This window comes from Helicoverpa armigera, chromosome 24 (genome assembly GCF_030705265.1).
Source record: "Helicoverpa armigera isolate CAAS_96S chromosome 24, ASM3070526v1, whole genome shotgun sequence".
Lineage (NCBI taxonomy): Eukaryota > Metazoa > Arthropoda > Insecta > Lepidoptera > Noctuidae > Helicoverpa > Helicoverpa armigera.
In genome coordinates this window covers 3,702,553-3,722,985 of record NC_087143.1, presented here as the reverse complement: position 1 = coordinate 3,722,985, position 20,433 = coordinate 3,702,553, and the positions used below count along the sequence as shown (strand labels likewise).

The window sequence follows — 20,433 nt, the reverse complement described above, 5'->3', positions numbered from 1 at the left end:
TCATAAAAGCGAATAAAATAAACGTAGGTAGGTACTGGGTACCTATTCTTTCGTCCCCCTCACAAACTGCATAATGCAGTTTTTAACTTTCCCACGGTTTAATTGCATGAAAAACTTGCGAGATTTTAATATAAACGTGAATGAAAAATTATGTTCGCTGCATTTTAAATGGATATGAGTTTTGTGGTCGCCGCTAAAGCTTAATGCGAGTGAAATGATTACATACTAGAATCTAGACTTTTATAGTTCCCCTGACTCATCATCTGCCCAGCTTTTTACCAACTATGTTGGGATCGGCTTCCAGTCTAACCGCATGCAGCTGAGCATCTGACTTCCTCGACCCCAAGCAACTCAACACCTCTAGTTAAGACTGGTTGTCAGACTTACTGGCTTCTGTCTATCCGTAATGACTGCCAAACTGTTCAATGACGGCCGGGACCTACATTTATTTTTATTTATTTTATAATGAATGTTATTTCGATATCTTAAATCTTGTGCTAAGTGTAGACTCACAGCATGCATATTTCATTTTATAGTTTCTGACGATTCCTGTAAAAGTTTTGATAAACGATTATGACCTCTATCTATTCTCCTATTGGTCTACAATACCATGGTCCTGATTCCAGTATTTACAAATATCCTCGACTCGAACAAACGCCGATCAAAGATGGCGCCGCTATGTGCGCGCGCGCCGCCTCTGCCGTACCATTTCTGATAACAGCGCGCGTCATCCTTTGGCGGCATTGTCAAAGTGAATATCAATAATTTACTGTGGGTTTTAATTTCTTTGATTGTATGTAAATCACGACAGACATGTGTGTAAAAGTATAGTTGACACAAGAGTTTTGAGCTGAATAGACAAATATGTAGGTACCATCTTATTTGTCTGTCTGTTAATTGGTATTTATTTTATATTTATGCAAGATAAGTGTTGACTTAGTACACAAGTTCATCATGGATTTACCACAGAAAATACAAACATGGCGTTCCGGATAATGACTTTCAAATACAATTGGTTGGAGTCGGCGCCTTTTAGTGACGCACTTACCTATTGAATGTGCATACAAAAAAAATATAAATATGTATTGATGTCAACGGCATCTTGCAATATTTATTGACTAGAAGAACACTGAATTTCTTTTTTACTTACAATAAATGTTGTCTACATTTGGTCCTTTTTTTAATGATAATATTATCTATCTCTAAAGCAAACAATTCTTTAACATTTGCGGACTGTTTAGGTACCTATAGGTATTACGATGGCATTCAATTCAATCGGTCATTCAATATAGCATTCAGATTCATTATACCTACCCACTTATTACTAACAAACAAACATCGACATATTATTAACGACGCATAAAATGTGCAGCTCCAGTCAACAGCACTGTCGTATGTAACCAAGGCCACGACTTCCTTATCTACACGTGCGTCGGTGCCTTTGAGTGAGTTGAATGAGCGGCGCGCCGACTGTCGGCATCGTCAAACGGGTCGCCAGAGTACACACAATGAAATAGAATACCAACGCGGTGTTGCCACTTTTCAAAATCTACCTTTTTTGTGGGAAAATTTGTGATATGAATTGTTTTTTTTTTTGTCGTGATTTTTTTATAATTCAAGTATTTTAAAAAGTATTGTATGTATGTGAAACCTAATTTCGAATCGAACAGAATTAATTAGTTTTTTTTTAAATATAATTAGAAAAAAGTGTAATTAATAAAACAAAATATTTATACTCGATCTAATGTTGTATTAAAATATCAGTTAGCTGCTTAGAAATTTTAACAATGTTTACTTATTCTACTTACAATATAACTAGAAACAGATAGGTAATCACAATGGTATATTTATTTATTTTCCTTAATAATAACAAAAACATGAATTTATACAAAGTAGAAAAACTTAACAGGCCCAACCAACCTAATTTCACAAATCAATAACTGGGAATAAATTATTTAACTTCTTAAAATAATTAGCTGGTTAATGAAAATCTTCATCCATTTCATGGTCACTTATTGATAGAACTTCAGATTTAATTTCCGAAGGATTACCGTCATACGGGTCTATGGTAGTAGACCGACTATTGTGGAAGAGATAATAAGGAATACCGCTACATTCTTCTTTTGTTTCCATACTGGTAAAAACTCTCTCCGTCATGTTCAATTTATACTGAACAATATGGCAACACTGGTCCCAATAAATGTCATCCGTTTGTTGCTTTTCCATGCATTTGTTAATCTCGTCCAAAACCTCTGTTTCATCTCTTCTAAAAAAAACAACCCTCGACGATCTTTGGACTGAAACTTTGAATTTCGGGTCAATCTCCCTTACGAGTTTAAAAATATTTTGACATAGATTTAGTAGGTGTTTTGCGTAAACTTTATCCGGGTAGCCATATTCGGCAAATATGTTTGACAATTCCAAAGCTAGCTCTTCATTACACTCAAAAAATGGTTTCAGAAGCAAAAAGTTTGTATGATCCTCTTTCAGGATTAACAAATAATCAACTCTGTTACGTTCATCATCACAGTTTTTGAGAACGGCACTACCTTCAATTATGCTTAATCGCCACACATTAGAGGAATCTTTGTTAACCTTCTTTACTTTTTCTTGCTTCGTATTTTCTATCCTTCTTTTAGCATTCCTTATTTTTATCTCCGTTCTTATGTCTAGGCTTGTAACTGTTTCATGTTCTCCTTTTGGTACATGCTTAACAGGACCTCGCCATATTTCTTGAAACCAGAGCACAGCAAACATAGGCACATAATATTCCTCCGAAATAACCCTGTATGAAGGACAAATATTGTCACGCATAACACTGTTACTCAATACTTCAAAAATTTCTTCAACTGAAATAACTTCCAAGTATTTGCTTCTTTTCTTTTTATACAGCTTGTTTTTACCTTCTGCACATCGAACAACGAAATCATGCGTCTGCATTGGATTGTTGAGGGTCTGTATTATTTTGGCGCGAATTTTTTCTCTGGTGCTGAGTGGATCATTTAATATTAATGATTTATTTCGTTCGGCATACTCGTTGAATCTTGCTTTGGCGTTGTCGTAGTCGAATCCTGTGTGATTTGTCACCATTTTGTATGCGTAGTCGCAGCGCGAGTGTTCGACGGATCATGTGCGCAGTGTTCGCGAGTCGCGAGGTAACTGACGAAGTGAGGGGGGCGCGCGGGTGACGCCATTTTGTCAGTGTGTGAGAGAGACAGCGCGCGTCGCATAGTCAATGTCGCGAAACGTTTTTGTAGACGGATAATGCTGTTATTTGTATGACCATTGTTCGTGAATCGTACCTATTATCGTAACTAAGCTTAATATTTAAATTTATTTATTAAAACGATACTACTACAATAGATTAGGTAATATAGGAATGTAGTTGTTTTTAATAACTGTGCTGAAGGAAAGGGTTTAAATTAAGTACCGTAAGAGTTATTTAATTATACTCAATATGCAAATCGCAAGCTCATGAATGTCTTTGTAAAATGTAATTTATTTTACAAAGGATTCTAAATGTACCTACGTATTTAGCAGTTAATTAGTAATCTATGATTTTAGACTGTAGCTATGTATTTACCAAATTAAAAGTTAACACTTTTTATTTATAAAACCACGGAGGAAGGATAAATAGCGGAGATGCCATAAGAAAGGTAAGTCAGGCGCCTTCTTATAGGTCAAGACTTGACCTAGTAACATACGGTAGGACTCCATATCTAAAACCTACTGTGAGATTGTTCTCAAGTCTATTCAGGCAAAAACCAATAAAACAAAAACGCCATAGCTACTTTTAATAACTCACACTTAAAACTAAAACGGTATACAATTGCCTTGATGTACTACGCTTACATTATCTGTCTTTGAAACCTTGCATTCTAAGAAACATAGATTGAAATATGACTGGTAGTTTGAAGCGCACACTGGGTCGTAGATTTTGGAGCAGAGGCAACTTCTATTTGGGGCTTCTGTTGTTTTGAATGGTAGATCTTGTTCTTCCATATCAGCTCTGGAAAGAGAATAATAATGAATAAATATAGGGACACCTCTTTAACCCCATAGTTAGTTAGGTATTAATTTATTGGCTTGTGTGGCTAAGTCAAAGCCGCGCGGATCGATCGATCATAAGGTTAAGCAACGCTTGGCGCGGTCGGTCCGTGGATGGGTGACCATCTTGTCATAATGAGTTCTTCCGTGTTTCGGATGGCACGATAAACTGTAGGTCCCGGCTGCCATTTAAACATCTTTGGTAGTCGTTACGGGTAGTCAGAAGCCAGAAAGTCTGACAACCAGTCTTACCAAGGGGTATCGGGTTGCCCAGGTAACTGGGTTGAGGAGGTCAGATAGGCAGTCGCTCCTTGTAAAACATCGGTACTCAGCTGCATCCGGTTAGACTGGAAGCCGACCCCAACATAATTGGGAAAAGGCTAGGCAGATGATGATGTTTTAGATAAACTACCTATATACTTACATATATCATACTAATATCCTACTGATATTATAAATGTGAACTTTATGAGAATGTATGGATGTAGGTTTGTTATAGTTTCACGCAAAAACGGCTGGACCGATTTGGATGAAATTTTGATATATAGATAGGTGTGTACCCTGGATTAACACGTAGGCTACTTTTTGTCAAACACACCTTTCGGGCGAAGCCGTGAGCGGAAACTAGTATATACTAATAAAAATGGTTATAACACCTAGCTAGAGTACCTACCTACTAAGTTTTTAGTCGGTCTGATATCGGCTAAATATCTGATGCTTGTAGGTCTGTAATGTACGTCCATCTCCATACTAATTTATGAGCCCCAACAAACTATCGGCCGACAAGTTTGCATAGAGTGAGTAGGTACAGGCAAGTTCAGGTCAGTGGTAACAATTTTATAGGAAAATCATACTTATTACTATTCAGTTAAGGTGCATGACAGTTACCACAGATGTGCCGTCTACCGTACTCTAAATCGACGAATAAAATAGCAACTAAAATATTAAGGCGAGGAATTGGTCAACAATAATTCCATAACCGGCACGCGCATCTAAGGCGCCAAAAGGGGTCGGAGCGTCTGAGCGGGGCGAGGATAACAATACGCGCGCTAGCTTATAACTAAAAGTCGTAAGCGACAAAATGGTTTTGTAATTTTATTATTTAGAAATGATAATTTGATAAAAATTTCTACTACCATTTTAAAGAGTATGTATATACTCAACTACTAAAAAAGTTAAGAGGCTTAAATCGGTCCCGTATGCCCATAATATGTGAATCTCTTTTTTAAAAGAGGTGTGTTTGATATATTTTTCTCTGTTATAAAAGTTACGTAATCATGTTTCTACTTCTAACAAAATAAGGTTTATATCATGAACTTTCAGGTAACCAAGTTGTATTTTGATCCGTTTTGTATTTACTGAGAAAAATTGAAATCCTTGGCGCCAAAAATTCCAATTCGTCCTCTTAAGTGCGTATGGATTAAGTTCATAAAATGGCGGACCTAAGCGAAACTTGAGCAAAAACAGCTTACAGCTGCCTTCTCAATAATTCCTGATTGAGTCACTCAAATTAAGAGGGCCTTCGTAACTTTTTTCGTCGAATTTCCTTTAAGAAAAGTTGGATACGGCGCCCTAAGCAGCTAGCCTATTCCACTTAGGATTCTATTCGGAGTTAAAAAACTCGAAGGCTTTTAGATTTAATCTTGATTGTAATTTTTTCAGTTCTAGAATAATGGTACTTTTAGTGGCTGAAGTAAAAATGATCTATTTTGCTTTTTTTGTAGCCTTATCTTTACTTTTTTCAGCAAAGTGTGAGAGTATTCATTATCTATCAAACAAGGCTAGATAGATCTTTAATTGGACAAGTGACTTTCATGAACCTTTAGAGTGCTGATATTTTTGTTGCCGCTATAACAACAAAATGAAAACTAGAATTAAATAAATATTTTGGGGGGCTCCCATGCAACAAACGTGATTTTTTTGCTTATTTTCTAAATAATGTAACGAACCCTTCGTTTTTTTCTTTGATAATTTTAAGGCTCTCCTGATTTCTCTATCAAAAAGATAATAATTGAATCACTATACCGTCACTTTACTCGTTACCTTTGACATCAAGCTGTTCTTTGTGTACAAACAAAATTGCCTTCAAAATTGATTAAATTCTTGTAACGAACTTTACACCGTCTTTTTGGGTATAAAGAGTGAAAAAATGCATTGCAAATGGTATGTTCAACACATTGTTTCAATGTTTATTTTGCAGTAATATGTAGGTATGGATTTAGAACTTTATAGCTAAGGCTGTGTGCATATCTACTGAAATATTTTTGATGAATATATTTTTTTCATGCACGTTTTTGAATGATGAAAAATTATGAACCTATTTTTAAATAAATAAAATATAGATTTTTGATTAACAGGTAAATAGCTTAACTGCAAGATACCTAAATCTAGCGCATGTCTATCAGACGGACCACGGAACGTATAGTCCCAAATATTGGGAGGCGCATTTCTTAATGTAGTAATGTATCATTACCAATACTTATTAAAGTGAAAAGCAAAGGGTACCTAGATAACCAGTCCATGTGACCACAACCTTACAATGAAATACACACGGGTTTAACGTATATACCCAACTAGTTGGCTAAATTCCAACTGCGAACACTTTTTATGGTCTCTAAAAGGCACAAACTACCCTCGAATTAATAATAAGTACTGAAACGAGTGGCTAGTAAAATGTAAATGTGTTTAAGAAACTGGGTAAGTACCTAAAGGTGAATTACTTAAGCAACCTCCCTTTACTTGAATTAAGTTAAATTTATCCAGTGGTTGAAAAACAGCCAACCCTTTATAAGCAACAATAGCATTACGTATAATTTTAAAATGCTTAATTTCTTTTAAATCGATGTAAGCGCTAAGCCTACTGATATTCTTACCCGACTGCCAAAGAAGGAGGGTAATGTTTTTCGAGTGTATGTAAGTATGTATGTATGTCTGTTCCTTTGTGACCTCCTGTAGCCTAAACGGCTTGATGGATTTTGATGTATGAGGTATCGTTAGATTTGTCTTGATTACGGGAGTGTCATAGGATACATTTTATCCTAAAGTCCACGGGATATTTTTCTAAATTTCCCTTTAAAAATATATGCGGTATCATTAGATTCATTTCAATCACGGGAGTAATTAATATAGGATACGTTTTTTCTCAAAATTCCCACGGGAACATGTTAATTCTGCGTCAACGCAAAGCAACTCATGCGTTAGCAAGCAAAAAGATAGGGCGTGGCCTGGCATGCGGCGCGCGGCGCGGTGCGGAGGGGGATATGCTCGAGTATACAGCCCGAATGCGGGCACACGCATAAGGGCACACGTCGTTGACGGTCGTCTCTAAATAGCGATTTTTTCGATACTTCGTCGTCTGACGCAAAACTTATAAAGAAGCCCCACAATAATATTGATCAATCAAATTAGAATGTAATAAGAATTCTGTAGCGGCCACAGAAACTGCGGGTAATAGCTTCCTAATTCTTTTTCTTCTTCACTACCAACAGTCCAGATTGGCGGTAAATTTATGTTGCGGAGTAACATCACTCGTAATCTAAAGCCAAATGTCGTCGAAATAATTTAAAATGGTACTTACATAGTCTTCTACATCTACAACATTTTCGTTAAATAAAAACAGCTAAAAAGTTATAAATAAAAGAATTATTATTAAAAAAACAAAATACCCGACTGCACACTAAAAAAAGAGTAAAACAAGCCCCACAATAATATTGATCAATCAAATGCTAAAAACTAATTATGTAATACCGTTTAAACAATACCTATATTAAAATACACTACATTATGTGTTCGTAATCGATAGTTAAATAAACAGAAACTTATTTTGAATACAAATTTACTGAATATAATTTATAAATATTGATGGAAAGCATCGCAGGCGGGGACCACCTTGACCGCCACCAACGAAAATTCTGCTAAATGGTGCACAACCGAAATGACTATAAATAAGCCTCTGTTGGTGGAAAAGCAAAGGGTACCTAGATAACCAGTCCATGTGACCCCAACCTTACATGAAATACACACGGGTTTAACGTATATACCCAACTAGTTGGCTAAATTCCAACTGCGAACACTTTTTATGGACTCTAAAAAGCACAAACTACCCTCGAATTAATAATAAGTACTGAAACGAGTGCCCAGTAAAATGTAAATGTGTGTTTAAGAAACTGGGTAAGTACCTAAAGGTGAATTACTTAAGCAACCTCCCTTTACTTAGATTAAGTTAAATTTATCCAGTGGTTGAAAAACAGCCAAACATTTATAAGCAACAATAATTTATGCATTACCTATAATTTTAAAATGCTCAATTTCTTTTAAATCGATGCTAGCGCTAAGCCTACTGATATTCTTTATAGTTTATCCCTGGCTAACTAGATTTCTCCTTACCGATATACCTACACACTGCAAACTTTTGTTTCGGCTCATGAATCAGTATGAATATGTCCATGTCAGTATGAAATGGCACATAACAAATCAAGTATTTAGCTGTATCAGATTGATTGAAAACTTTGATTGGAATCCAGACTTTCGCTAAAAAAAATTGGCTACCATCGGGTCAACTATCTACCGACTGTTTAGCCTAAAGCGACCTCAAGTGTTCGGGTACTCTTAATGTCATTATTTTTCGTTCAAGCCCAGTAATATCTTCCTTAAAAACTATCATAAAAACCAGTTAACGTTAAGCTGAACTTAAATTATATGTATAGTTATCGGCACGAATCTTGAGCTCTCACCTTCACCTGCGCAGAAGTTATTTATTGGATCCCTTTTATGGTATGAAGTGAGGCGCGGGGGCGGGCTAAAGCGGTGATTGGCCCGCAGTGCATCGCGTCATAGCCGTCACTCGGGATTGGTTCTTTGCTAATAAATCACTTCTGTGCAGATGTAGGTCAGAGCTCAAGATTCGTCATCATCATCATCGATGTACAACCTTTACATGCAAATAAATATTTTGAATTTAAGTTAAATTTGACCTTACCCTTGACGCAATGCTTTAATCTTATCAGTCGTATATTGTGGCCATGGAGAGCGTCTTTGCGGTGGTATCGCCAGGACTTGAGTCAGAATACACCATGTTACGGTAATAAGAGTGCCTTCTGAAAAAGTTATTACTGTATAACATCATCTTACGAACCTTTTCTCAACAATGTTGGGGTCAGCTTCCAGTCTCATCGGATACAGCTGAGTACCAGAGTTTTACAAGGACCGACTGCTTATCTGACCTCCTCAACCCAGTTATCCGGGTAATACAATACTCCTTGGTAATAAAGAACTGAACTTGGTAATAAAGACTGGTGTCAGAGTTACTGGCTTCTGACTACCCGTTACGACTGCCAAGGATGTTAACTGCCATTTGCAATGTGTACCCCGGATCATAGATGAAATTATGGATAACACCTACGTTTTAATTTGAAATACATACTTACAACAATAATACTTACGAAAAAATATCACTAGAAATTCCCTCATATTTGCGTTGCTCGTAAAAATAGAAAAAATATCTTTAAAAAACAATCATTTCTTGCCGAAGGTACTTAATTACCGTAAATAATTGAGACATTACCATACAATTGGATATCGGTAACGAAGATGAGTTTTTCAATTCAATTGAAAGTGATATTCAGACTGAGATAAGGCTGCTATAATTGACTTACTCTAAGTGGCAGTTGTAGACCAAGTAACTAGAGATAGTTGAACTTAATTTATACCTTCTAGTTAATGTCTATCTAGTGCATTATCATCTTTCCACTTTCTAACCTCGTCTAAACTGTGTTAAAGTCGGCTTTCAGTCTGACTGGATGCAGCTGAATAACGTTGTGCGTTAATCACCACGTTCGTCTCAACAGCCGACTAAAAAGACTGCAGTACCTACTCGGTCACTGTTAGGCTGTGTCCAAACCAAACTGACTTAGCCACTGAATGTGAGCAAACGTTACGCAGTTTATTGTATTTCCATACATTTTCACTTTCTTATTCACATATAACCGAGACGATGCGTTGTGCGTAATATGCATAGACGCTGACATTCGGCGGCTGACCGTTAGTTTGGTTTGAACTCAATCTTAGAATAAATAAACACGCAAAACAGCATCTTAAACAAAGGTCATACTCGTGGTATTAATACTTACCCAAAACCCTGAAAAACGACACCATTAAAATATATAACAACAAAATAAATATTTACTATTAAAAAAAAAACGAACAAGAATGTTATTGCAAAAGTACATTCTGTTTTTTAATTCTCAGCCATTTTCGCGTCAAGCCCGCTCCTGTGTTTAATTCAAGGGTTCACAAATTGAAGGCAGACGTGAAAATTTTAATTAATTTTAAGCCTCATAAAACATTATAATAAACATGTTTTGCTGTATAAATTAATACATAGCTCGTTTTCTGGTTGATATTATGATGATATTATATTTAGAAGGAATTTAGTGTTGTAGTGCGAATATTATTACCTACACATTTTTTTCCCGTGGTTGATGTTAATAGTAGGTAAACGCAGTTGCACTGCAAACTTTTAGTCGGCCGATAGTTGTTTTTTTTTTTATTGATGGCAAAAATCATTAAATGACAACTCTCGCTCTAGGTTAGTAGCGGTGAGGGAGTGTCAGACTTTTACGGACCAAAAATCCATCATGTGCCATCGTAGGCCTTTTATGTACCAGGGCCGCGGTAACTCTTTCGAACAATCCCGCAGCCCCGGGGATAGTTTGTTGAGGCTAATAAATCGGTATGGAAATGAATGTTAGTACACACATAATACTGATCGTTGATTGAATTCGCGATATTCATAAAAAATACTCAATAGGTATTATCAATGCGAAAGTAATTTTGTATGTCTGTCTATCGCAAAACAAATCAATCACTCCCACAATTTTAGCAGCCCAAAATAAGTACCTACCTACTCCATTTTCAGCCCCGTTAAATCTCATAAATCTAGCATTTGACATAACATATTCCCCTAAAGACCAATTTCGATTAAACTATATTAAACACGTCTATAAAGTTGTAAATATTCACCTCAGTTCCAAGAGAACTAATTCCCACAGCCGGTTAAAAAATAGCCTAAGTTCTTTTTCAAGCTCTGGTCCACCTGTGTACCAAATTTAATTTAAATCAGTACTGTGGTAGCAGCGTGAACTTCAGCATTTATAATATTAGCTACAGATTACTTACGTAGCAACGAATATTAAATTCCTCTGGGAAATATCAATTATATAACAATTTGTGTACGTAATTGGTTTCGCGAGGTCGTTGACCTTCAAGACACCGCGAGACATACAAATAAATAACGACTATATTTCTTGTATAATTTTCTATTTAGAAAAACTTTCTCTAGATCTCCTTAGAGATAAATAAACAAGTACTTGAAACTAAATTCAGTTATATTTCTTAGGTATTTGTAACTCCTTTAAAGCGCTTTCTTTGACATCTGACAAATAGTTTTAAAAGGCTTCTATTGTTTTAAAACAATGGAAAACTACGACATCTGTTTAAATGAAATACTAAAGTGTTTGAATCAATTGGGATTAGGTTGAAATATTAAGTTTTTTTTGGGGTTTATTACCAAAGTGTACATAAAATAACTACAATAAGGATGGTGCAATAATAATATACTGCATTAATCTTTTCCATAGTGAATCTACACGGAGACGAACTATAAAAATTACTGAACTACGAAAATTCGAAGAAATCATAATTTGTGTGCGTCACAGTGCTCACAGGAGGAATCTCATATTGGATAACATATTAATACAAAACACTTATTGAGACATACATTATTTATCACACAGATGCACAATTACGCTTAAGTTCTTTAAAAAACATACTCTTACATCAATTTAAACGTCAATCTCCCATGAAGTACATTAATCCTATTTTTATTTCAGATACATTTTCGAACCATTCAAAATAAAGTGCGATGCATTTATCTCAATCCATTGAGTTGAGAAAATCTCTGAACCCGATCGATCGATTACTATGAACTGCACGATATATTATAAAAAAACCTTTAGGTACAATAAAAGAAAATCGATTTTTTTGCCTAAAAACTTCTCCTAAGTTTGAAATATACTATGCTGTAAATCGCATCAAGCAAATTAAAGGTGAAGGTTGTGACGTATAAGGAAGTTCAGCAGTTGGCGCTAGATAGGCGTAAATGGAAGGAGCTGCACCGACAAGAGCTGGGCTTTTAAATTAATGATGTTGAAATTGCATCGAAATCACAATCAGGTCAATCATACATACAGATCAAACTGAGCACCTTCTTCTATGAAGTTGGTTAAAAAAGTAGGCTTTTAGCATACAGGACTCATGGGAGTAAAGATCAGCCAACTGAACTTTGGTTTTAACCAAATGTGTTTGGGGATGTGAATGAGTTTATGTTTATGTTTTCTCAAGGGACTGTAAATGGGGTTTCAATAAGACATCGAAGTTAAAGGATCGTTAGCGCGTAAGTGATTCTCAAACAGCCTCGCCTAGAGTATTTGGTGATCGAAGACTGAACTAATTATGGTGAGATTCCACCAATATAAGTACATTTTTTTTCGCGTCCACTTTTTTCGAGCGAAACTGCAACCTACATACGTGGTTCGCTTGCTTATTAGGATAGATACCAAATGACTAATTTGAATGACTACTTTTTCCTTATTTTGATATACATAGGTATCTCTGTATCAAATGCACGAATCTAATTTGTATGCCCTATGAGGCGGAACATAGCATGAACACAGCATGAACACATTTCGTTTAAAACCTCCAGCCAATCACCAATAAGTAGGACGTCCTCAGGCACGGTGGAGTAATGACTTGCGAAAGACGGCTGGCAGTAGCTGGATGCGAGTAGCCGAAAATCACCAATAAGTAGGACGTCCTCAGGCACGGTGGAGTAATGACTTGCGAAAGACGGCTGGCAGTAGCTGGATGCGAGTAGCCGAAAATCACCAATAAGTAGGACGTCCTCAGGCACGGTGGAGTAATGACTTGCGAAAGACGGCTGGCAGTAGCTGGATGCGAGAAGCCGAAAATCACCAATAAGTAGGACGTCCTCAGGCACGGTGGAGTAATGACTTGCGAAAGACGGCTGGCAGTAGCTGGATGCGAGTAGCCGAAAATCACCAATAAGTAGGACGTCCTCAGGCACGGTGGAGTAATGACTTGCGAAAGACGGCTGGCAGTAGCTGGATGCGAGAAGCCGAAAATCACCAATAAGTAGGACGTCCTCAGGCACGGTGGAGTAATGACTTGCGCAAGACGGCTGGCAGGAGCTGGATGCGAGCAGCCGAAAATCGATCTCAGTGGCGTGCACTTGGAGAGGCCTATGTCCAGCAGTGGACTGCGATAGGCTGATGATGAATCACCAATAAACGATTTGATTTGATCTTTGGAAGAAAAATTGCCTGATAATGTAATGAAAAACATTTTAATAACCTTCCTTGACTAGATACACAGGTACCTACTAACTTCAAGACGAGTATTTTCCTAGCAGTTTTAACCTTTTGCCATAAAGAAGCTTAAAGCTATAAAAACTACATTGTATACAAGTTTGTACCAGATATTTATCTCATTTTCACTTTATTCACTTTTCAGTTTATATAAGACGACAAGAGAGTCATTCAGTGACATTTTGTGTTTCAATTTTGCTCACAGTTTACAAAGAAAGAAAAACTTTGCGTTGGTAGTGGTACTATAGTTGGTTAAACATGCATGCATGAATGTTTTGAAGTCTTGCAATCGTGCGAAGATACCTATAAATAATACCTCGTAGCTAAACTGTTAAATTGCCACAATATACGGCTATGTGGCCTACGTTGGAGCACCTTTCAGCCACGTCAGCCATCCTTTCTTTGAGATCAAGCCTATGGATAAAATATAGCCTATGTTATACGGGAAGTGTGTGGCCAACATTGAAATAATGTTTTAATCGGTTCAGTAGTTTTGGAGTTGTATGGAGTAAACATGTTTCTTCTTATAACATTCGTGTAGATAAACTCCATTTTCCATGCTTTTCAGTGAAAGAAAGCCACATTGTCTCTGAAAGCCATAAAACGAAAAGCATTGAAGTGCATAAAATGCACTAGATAACGCAAACACTCGCTAGTATTGTAACAAAAATATTACAGCATCTCAAACCGCCAACTACTTAGTACTTCTTTTATTTTTAGAGTTCCGTACACGAAGGGTAAAAATGGGACACTCCATCCGTCCGTCTGTCTATCATTAAACAGTATCTCATTAAACGTGACGGCAAGATGATAAAAATTTTTTGATTACGTATTTCTGCTGTAGTTTTATAAACAAATGCTTATAACATATTGAAGTAATATTAATGGGTTCTCGTGCAAAAGTGCCGTGTTTTGCTAAATATTAGAGTATTACAGGAACCCTTTGGCCGCAAGTCAGACTCACGCTCAGCCCTTTTTTGCAAACAACAAGATGCAAATATGACGGCTTCCCATTTAAATTCAGTTTGCAACTTTATCACTATGGTCCGCAGAAGTTTCAATATAAAACAAACAAGCCGGGCTCTTCAAAATTCACTGATAACTACTTAAAACGTATTCCGCGAAGCTTTTTCATAATTATATTATAATAAAAACATGGAAAAAGCAACCTGTATTACTGACAAGTTTTATCAAAATCCATCGGGTAGCTTTAGCGTGCAAGAGTACCTACAAACATACATATGTACTGTCATTAGAAATGTCAAAAAAATTACATTATTTCTACAAAAGGTCAACCAAAGTCCGCTATGTTTCTTCAGAGAACTTTATAATGTAAGTCTAATAATTAATTATTGCCTAACCAAGTGACCTGACCTGACATTTTCTAACAATCATTCATAATTTTTCCCGAAACTAAACTTTTGTTCTTACTACCAACCAAGTTAATAACCAAATTGTGTCGTTAAAAATTATCTTCCTACAATACCGAAAAATGAACAATCATTGAGTCCAAAAGTAAAGTATAATTTCCACGAAAACTTTGTCCAATTCCGAAAACTTTTCTTTTTACAATTCCAAGCTGATAATTCCGTAGCCCTAAGGCTTGTTATATTCTGGTATCTACCATGTTCGTTCACATCGGGCCTCTGACCTCGAGTCCCAATTTTAAATACTGGATTGTTCTCATTTGAATAATTTTTCTTTTCATTTGAATAATGGGAAAAGAACGATTCTTTTATTGAAAGATAGATGTGTGCGAAAGGAAAGTCGTTTTTAATTCTTATTCTTGCGAAGTAATTTAAGTGTGGGAGGCGTCATTTTCAATTTGTAATTAAATGTATATTTTTACAGGAAAATGAATTAATTCGGTTACTTAACTGCGAAAATAGAAAATGTTCAATTGGGTCTTTTATTATGATTTGTTATGAAAATAATCTTAAATTAATGATGACGATGTCCTCCTAACCGATTATCGACCACGGTGGCTGTTCTCATATATAGAAATTAAACAAATGCGCAATTTTTCACTTTTATAGGTAGGTACGTAACCCATTCATATTTGGAAGTTCACATAAAGTTTATCATCGACAAGAAGAAGCCTTCATTTACCAGATGCGATTTTCAAGAACTTTAACAGAATTAAATGCTTAAACAACGCCATCGCGGAAGAGTAGCCTTAATTCGAGTTGTCAGTGTTGCCAGCTCCATGTTGACAACAAAAACCGGAGCATCAGGGTCTGTTACACGGAGTACGGAAAGATGGGCGGAGATGCCATAATGCATCAGGGCCAAGGCCTGTCGGGGCTGCACGATCGTGCGAAAGAGTTATCGCGGCCCTAGTACATAAAATGCCTAGGTAGGAACATAATGGATTTTAGTCAGCAAAGTCAGATTCTGACACTCCCTCACTGCTGCTAACCCACAGCGGAGGGTCTTTTGATGATTTCCTATAAAAAGATGCTATGATGCACGTAGGTCATTCGCCTTCTAGGTCAGATACGTACCATGAGCATGACCAAAACGATCAGTTACGACTGTTACGAGTGAACTAACGAAGCCTTCGGGTTCTTTAAGACACCTGTCAACGATTTTTGGTATTAAAAAAAATTTAGGGTCCAAGAAAGTATCGTTCCCCGTCCACCGCACTCCAGCATTTTGGTTCTCTACTTAGGAGATTTTCCGTTACAGCACCTCCGCTAGTCATTTTGTTCTCCATGGTCTATTATCACGAAAGGGGCTCAGAAAACAATATTACCGGAACGGCGTGAAGCTTGCTTTTGTCCTTAATAGTGGTGGGACATGTAGCTCAGATGTTTGCGGATATTCGCGGTTAAATATGAGGATTTTAAAAGTTTTACACTTATCTCTACTCATATATAAAGCTGACGACTTGACGAGTTTGTTTGCTTGAAAGCTGTAATGACATTAGTTTCTAATTAGATTTTAAAAATGCTACTATATACAACTACTACTACCTACTATATACTAAATTTCATCATCGTCTGCCTAGCTTTTTCCCTAATTAAAAATTAATATTCATATTGTAAAACTAAACTTTTTTTATTGAACACTCTAATCTCAGGAACTATTAGTCCGATTTCTTAAATTATTTCAGTGTTAAATGGCCTATTTATTGAAGAACGCTATTACCTCCCTTTTATCTGGATGCAAAGGAGTTCCCACGAGAAATAAACATATAAACAAGCCAAATAAAATCATAATGCAATATCCGCAGAGAGAGCCCCAAACAACAGAGTTCCCATCCCTAGAGGCTTAAGTAAAAACTTCTCGAATGTAAATCCTCAAACTTACTAATGATAAACGCGTTGCTTTTTACTTCAAATTTAATTTAGTTTTACGGAAATGTATGATTTATGATGCAGACCATATGTTTCCGTCAACTGAAAGAGGATGTTGTATTTTGTGTGGTTTTAACCCTTTTGATATACATATACTTTGGTACAAAAACTATCAGTTATTACTTACCTACTAGCTATTCACCGCGGTTCCATCCATGTCCACGTCCGAACTTCTTCCGTCCACTACTTCTTGCAGTCGGATTAAAAGTACAGATGTCCAAAGATAGATGGAATTACTTAAGCATTTATTATATGTACCTACTACTTATTTACAAAAAGTAGGTATAGCTATTTTGTTCTCCTGATACCTATAAGAGCATTCAAAGAAACACAAACTCTTTAGCTTCGTAATGAGTAATAAGCTTTATAATAAGAGTTATTGGATTAAGCATACCACACATATATAAACTAAACAAGAAACAGTAGATAAGGATAAGGCTAAATCTAGTGAGAGTTTTTGCTCAATTTAAATACTGCAGCACGGGATACTCCACTGCATTATTAGTATAGGATTATGTTCTTACATGTACGGATTGTAATTTAGCTTCGAAGATAACGGTATACCTATTATGAAGTACTATACATGTACGATCCCAGTGGCGTACACTTGGAGAGGCCTATGTCCAGCAGTGGACTGCGATAGGCTGATGATGATGATGATGATACATGTACGTATGTACCTACTTTAATCTGGAATATTGTAGTATTAGCCTTTGCCAACGGTTTCATCCGCATCCCGTGGAAATCCGATGAAAAGTAGACTGTCAAGAATTTTTCAAAACGCACTGATAGATTACTTAGATTAGCAACCTTAGTAATATTTAAGAGCAAATCTGCATCTTAGAAGTTAGCAGTTACTTAGTATTATGTAGGCTTCAAGGTTTGAAAAAGGCTAGGCATATGATGGGGACATATATATTAGACATAAGAAATACAACATAAAAAGTCATAGGTACAGTTAAATGTCTGTAGCATTTGACCAATACAAGATACCTCTTAAATGAAAAACCTTAAAGTTCAACGACCGAATCAGAGCGTGATAAACAGTGCGACGACTTTGAGACAGCTTTGTGAATGTCTAAAACAAAGAGAATGGACAACATTGTGTAAATACGGAGAAATATTGCTCGAAATATCTATTATTTTAGAGTACCTACCTACGAAATTAATGCAAACGTTGGTTTCTGACTGGTATTTCTTCGCATGTTTTTTTCTTTAAAGGGGTCTACACACCAAAGCCGCTGACCCGGCGGCACAGCCCGGCGGCACGACTCCCGCGGCATGTGGTGTTCTAGTAATTGTCAAATACTCTATGAAAGCCGGCGGCATGATTGTACAAAATACGGCCGGCGGGTTGGGCCGCCGGGCTGTGCCGCCGGCATCAGCGGCTTTGGTGTGTAGACACCATAATATTAACTGCCGTTTCAGGCCTTTGAAAGTAGGTACCTTCTTTAAGTAGTTAACTGTTTTCCAATCAATTACATATTGATAAAAAAATATAATTTCATTCCCATTTTCCCAATCAAGAAATCTTAACAGGAAAAGCGACCATTCGTCAAAATTTTCCAACAGTTAAGGAATTAATTTCAAATATTTTTTCCTCCGCTCAGGCGTTTTAATCAGCAAATCGTACAATTAAGAAGCAAAATTGTTATAAAAGAAGCCTTTTTAATAGAAATACTTACTTTGAGCGTCTCATTACTGATAATTTTCTACTCGGCCCTGTGAAAAATGGAGCTATTATTGTGAAAGACTCTGTCTTTAGGGTTTCGTACGTAAATCATGAAACGGTCCCTTAAGTATTTGGTACACCATCTGATTCTGTTATCGATTAAGTTATCTAATATGAACTGAAAAAAATGCATTTCATTGATATGGGTGCTAGCAGCATGTTTTCGAGTTTTCAGTATGTAATGAAACTCTAGTTGAAAAGTTAGTTATTAGGTGTTATTTGATGGATGAATAAAGGTGAAATTCGTTAATTAGCGACAATGCGAAAGGATCATTTTTATGGCTCAAGTTTTGTGAAACTCTTTTTTATAATACAACAGCATATAAAATCGCTTTTAATAAATTAAAGAACAAAATACTATTCACACGTTGAAATGCGGACATCATAAAGAAGCGTTATTATTAGGTATTTCTGTACGGAACCCTTTACGACCCATAATACATATACTAGCCTTTTCTTTTGATACTTTAAATCGTGTGATTATAATAGCCATGAAATACTTTCATTTGAAACGTTCACCTATTAATATTACTGCTTTTCAGATTATCTCAAAGTAAGTGGTTTTCTACTTCTATTAAAGTTAGTCTAGTTTTAAGCTGACTCATGATTTTAAGACTTTGTTAATTCAGAAAGGGTGTGAACGATTTAGAATGACACTTTTTGAATTACGTTATTTTTTCTCGCTTTTGTAGCTTTGATACTTTTCTTTTTTTGGACACTTAAAATAGAAGCTTGTACGTGCAGGTATTACTTATAGATTTCGACGAGACAGATTTTTTACTGGGCCTTTGTCATTACTGTGACTGTTTGCTTTTTAAAGTAAGTAGGTGTCGTAAAAAAAGGGTGTAATTTATAAATATGGTCTACAGCTGCCTAAAATTACGTGATTTTCTCAATACTCCTCACAAAAAAACTAAAGATTATACTTACTGCCCAATTGAAAAATAACATATTCAGAACAATAATTATTACTAAGAAACTATGTGTAAGTACATTCCGAATAGTTCAGTAGAATATCACAAATTAATATTCCTCTAAATACCATATAATATAAAATAAAAAGCATTATTTATATTTAAAAGAGGAAAAAATAAAGCAATCTATACATATAATATCTATATCTATCTATACATATAATAAATCTGTAGAAAGTGATTGTTTGTTCGGGATTCACGTAAAATCTACTGATTTAATGCAGACAATGCTTATATACAAAAGTTCTACGTAACTTGGGGTATTACTTAGGCTTTGTTTCATCGAAATCGGTTCACTCTATCAAAAGATATGATTAATTTAGTGAATTCAAGATGTAAAATATTACGACACGCAATCTGTTTGACAAAACAGTACAGGTTAAAGTAGCTCCATCTGTGGTAAATAAAATACATCAAGAAGCGAGGTGGTAAATAACAATGAATTACCATTTACATTCTTTATATACTATTATTTCAATAGATGGAGTTGTGTATTTTCCGTAATTCACCATATTTTAACACGTAGTGTAATTTTTCGATAGACATTTCAATAGTGTTTGTCAGTTTGCCGTGCCACATCAAAATCCAACTATAATTATTACCTTGATGAAAGGAAAATTAATAGATCTCAGCCAAATTTAAAACGGTGCCATCTAAATTATTTTTTGAACATTATGTCAAAAATGATGACTTTAGTGGAACAATTAATTATAATTTAAAGTTACAGATGGAGTTCATATCAGGATTTTTTCATAAACATAGTTTAGCTTATCTTCCACTAATGTGATGGCCTTAAACAAATTACTTTGAGTGAGTAGTATTATTTTTTCTGATGCAAAATATGAAAACTTATTCGCAAATAAAAAAATACTACCCAT

The 20,433-nt window shown here is 35.8% G+C and overlaps 1 protein-coding gene across 1 annotated transcript; it reads right to left on the bottom strand.

The window, feature by feature from the left end:
• Positions 1–3,813: 3,813 nt before the first annotated feature.
• On the bottom strand, positions 3,814–4,019 carry LOC110379306 (serine protease inhibitor dipetalogastin-like). Its single transcript, XM_064041020.1, has one exon. The coding sequence runs from the start codon at positions 4,000–4,002 to the stop codon at positions 3,814–3,816; it is 189 nt and encodes a 62-aa protein (XP_063897090.1). The 5' UTR covers positions 4,003–4,019.
• Between the last annotated feature and the right edge of the window lie 16,414 nt (positions 4,020–20,433).

What these genes read in the sequence shown, in the direction of transcription:
- LOC110379306 (XM_064041020.1), bottom strand. Translation starts at nt 4,002, where the DNA reads ATGGAAGAACAAGATCTACCATTCAAAACAACAGAAGCCCCAAATAGA.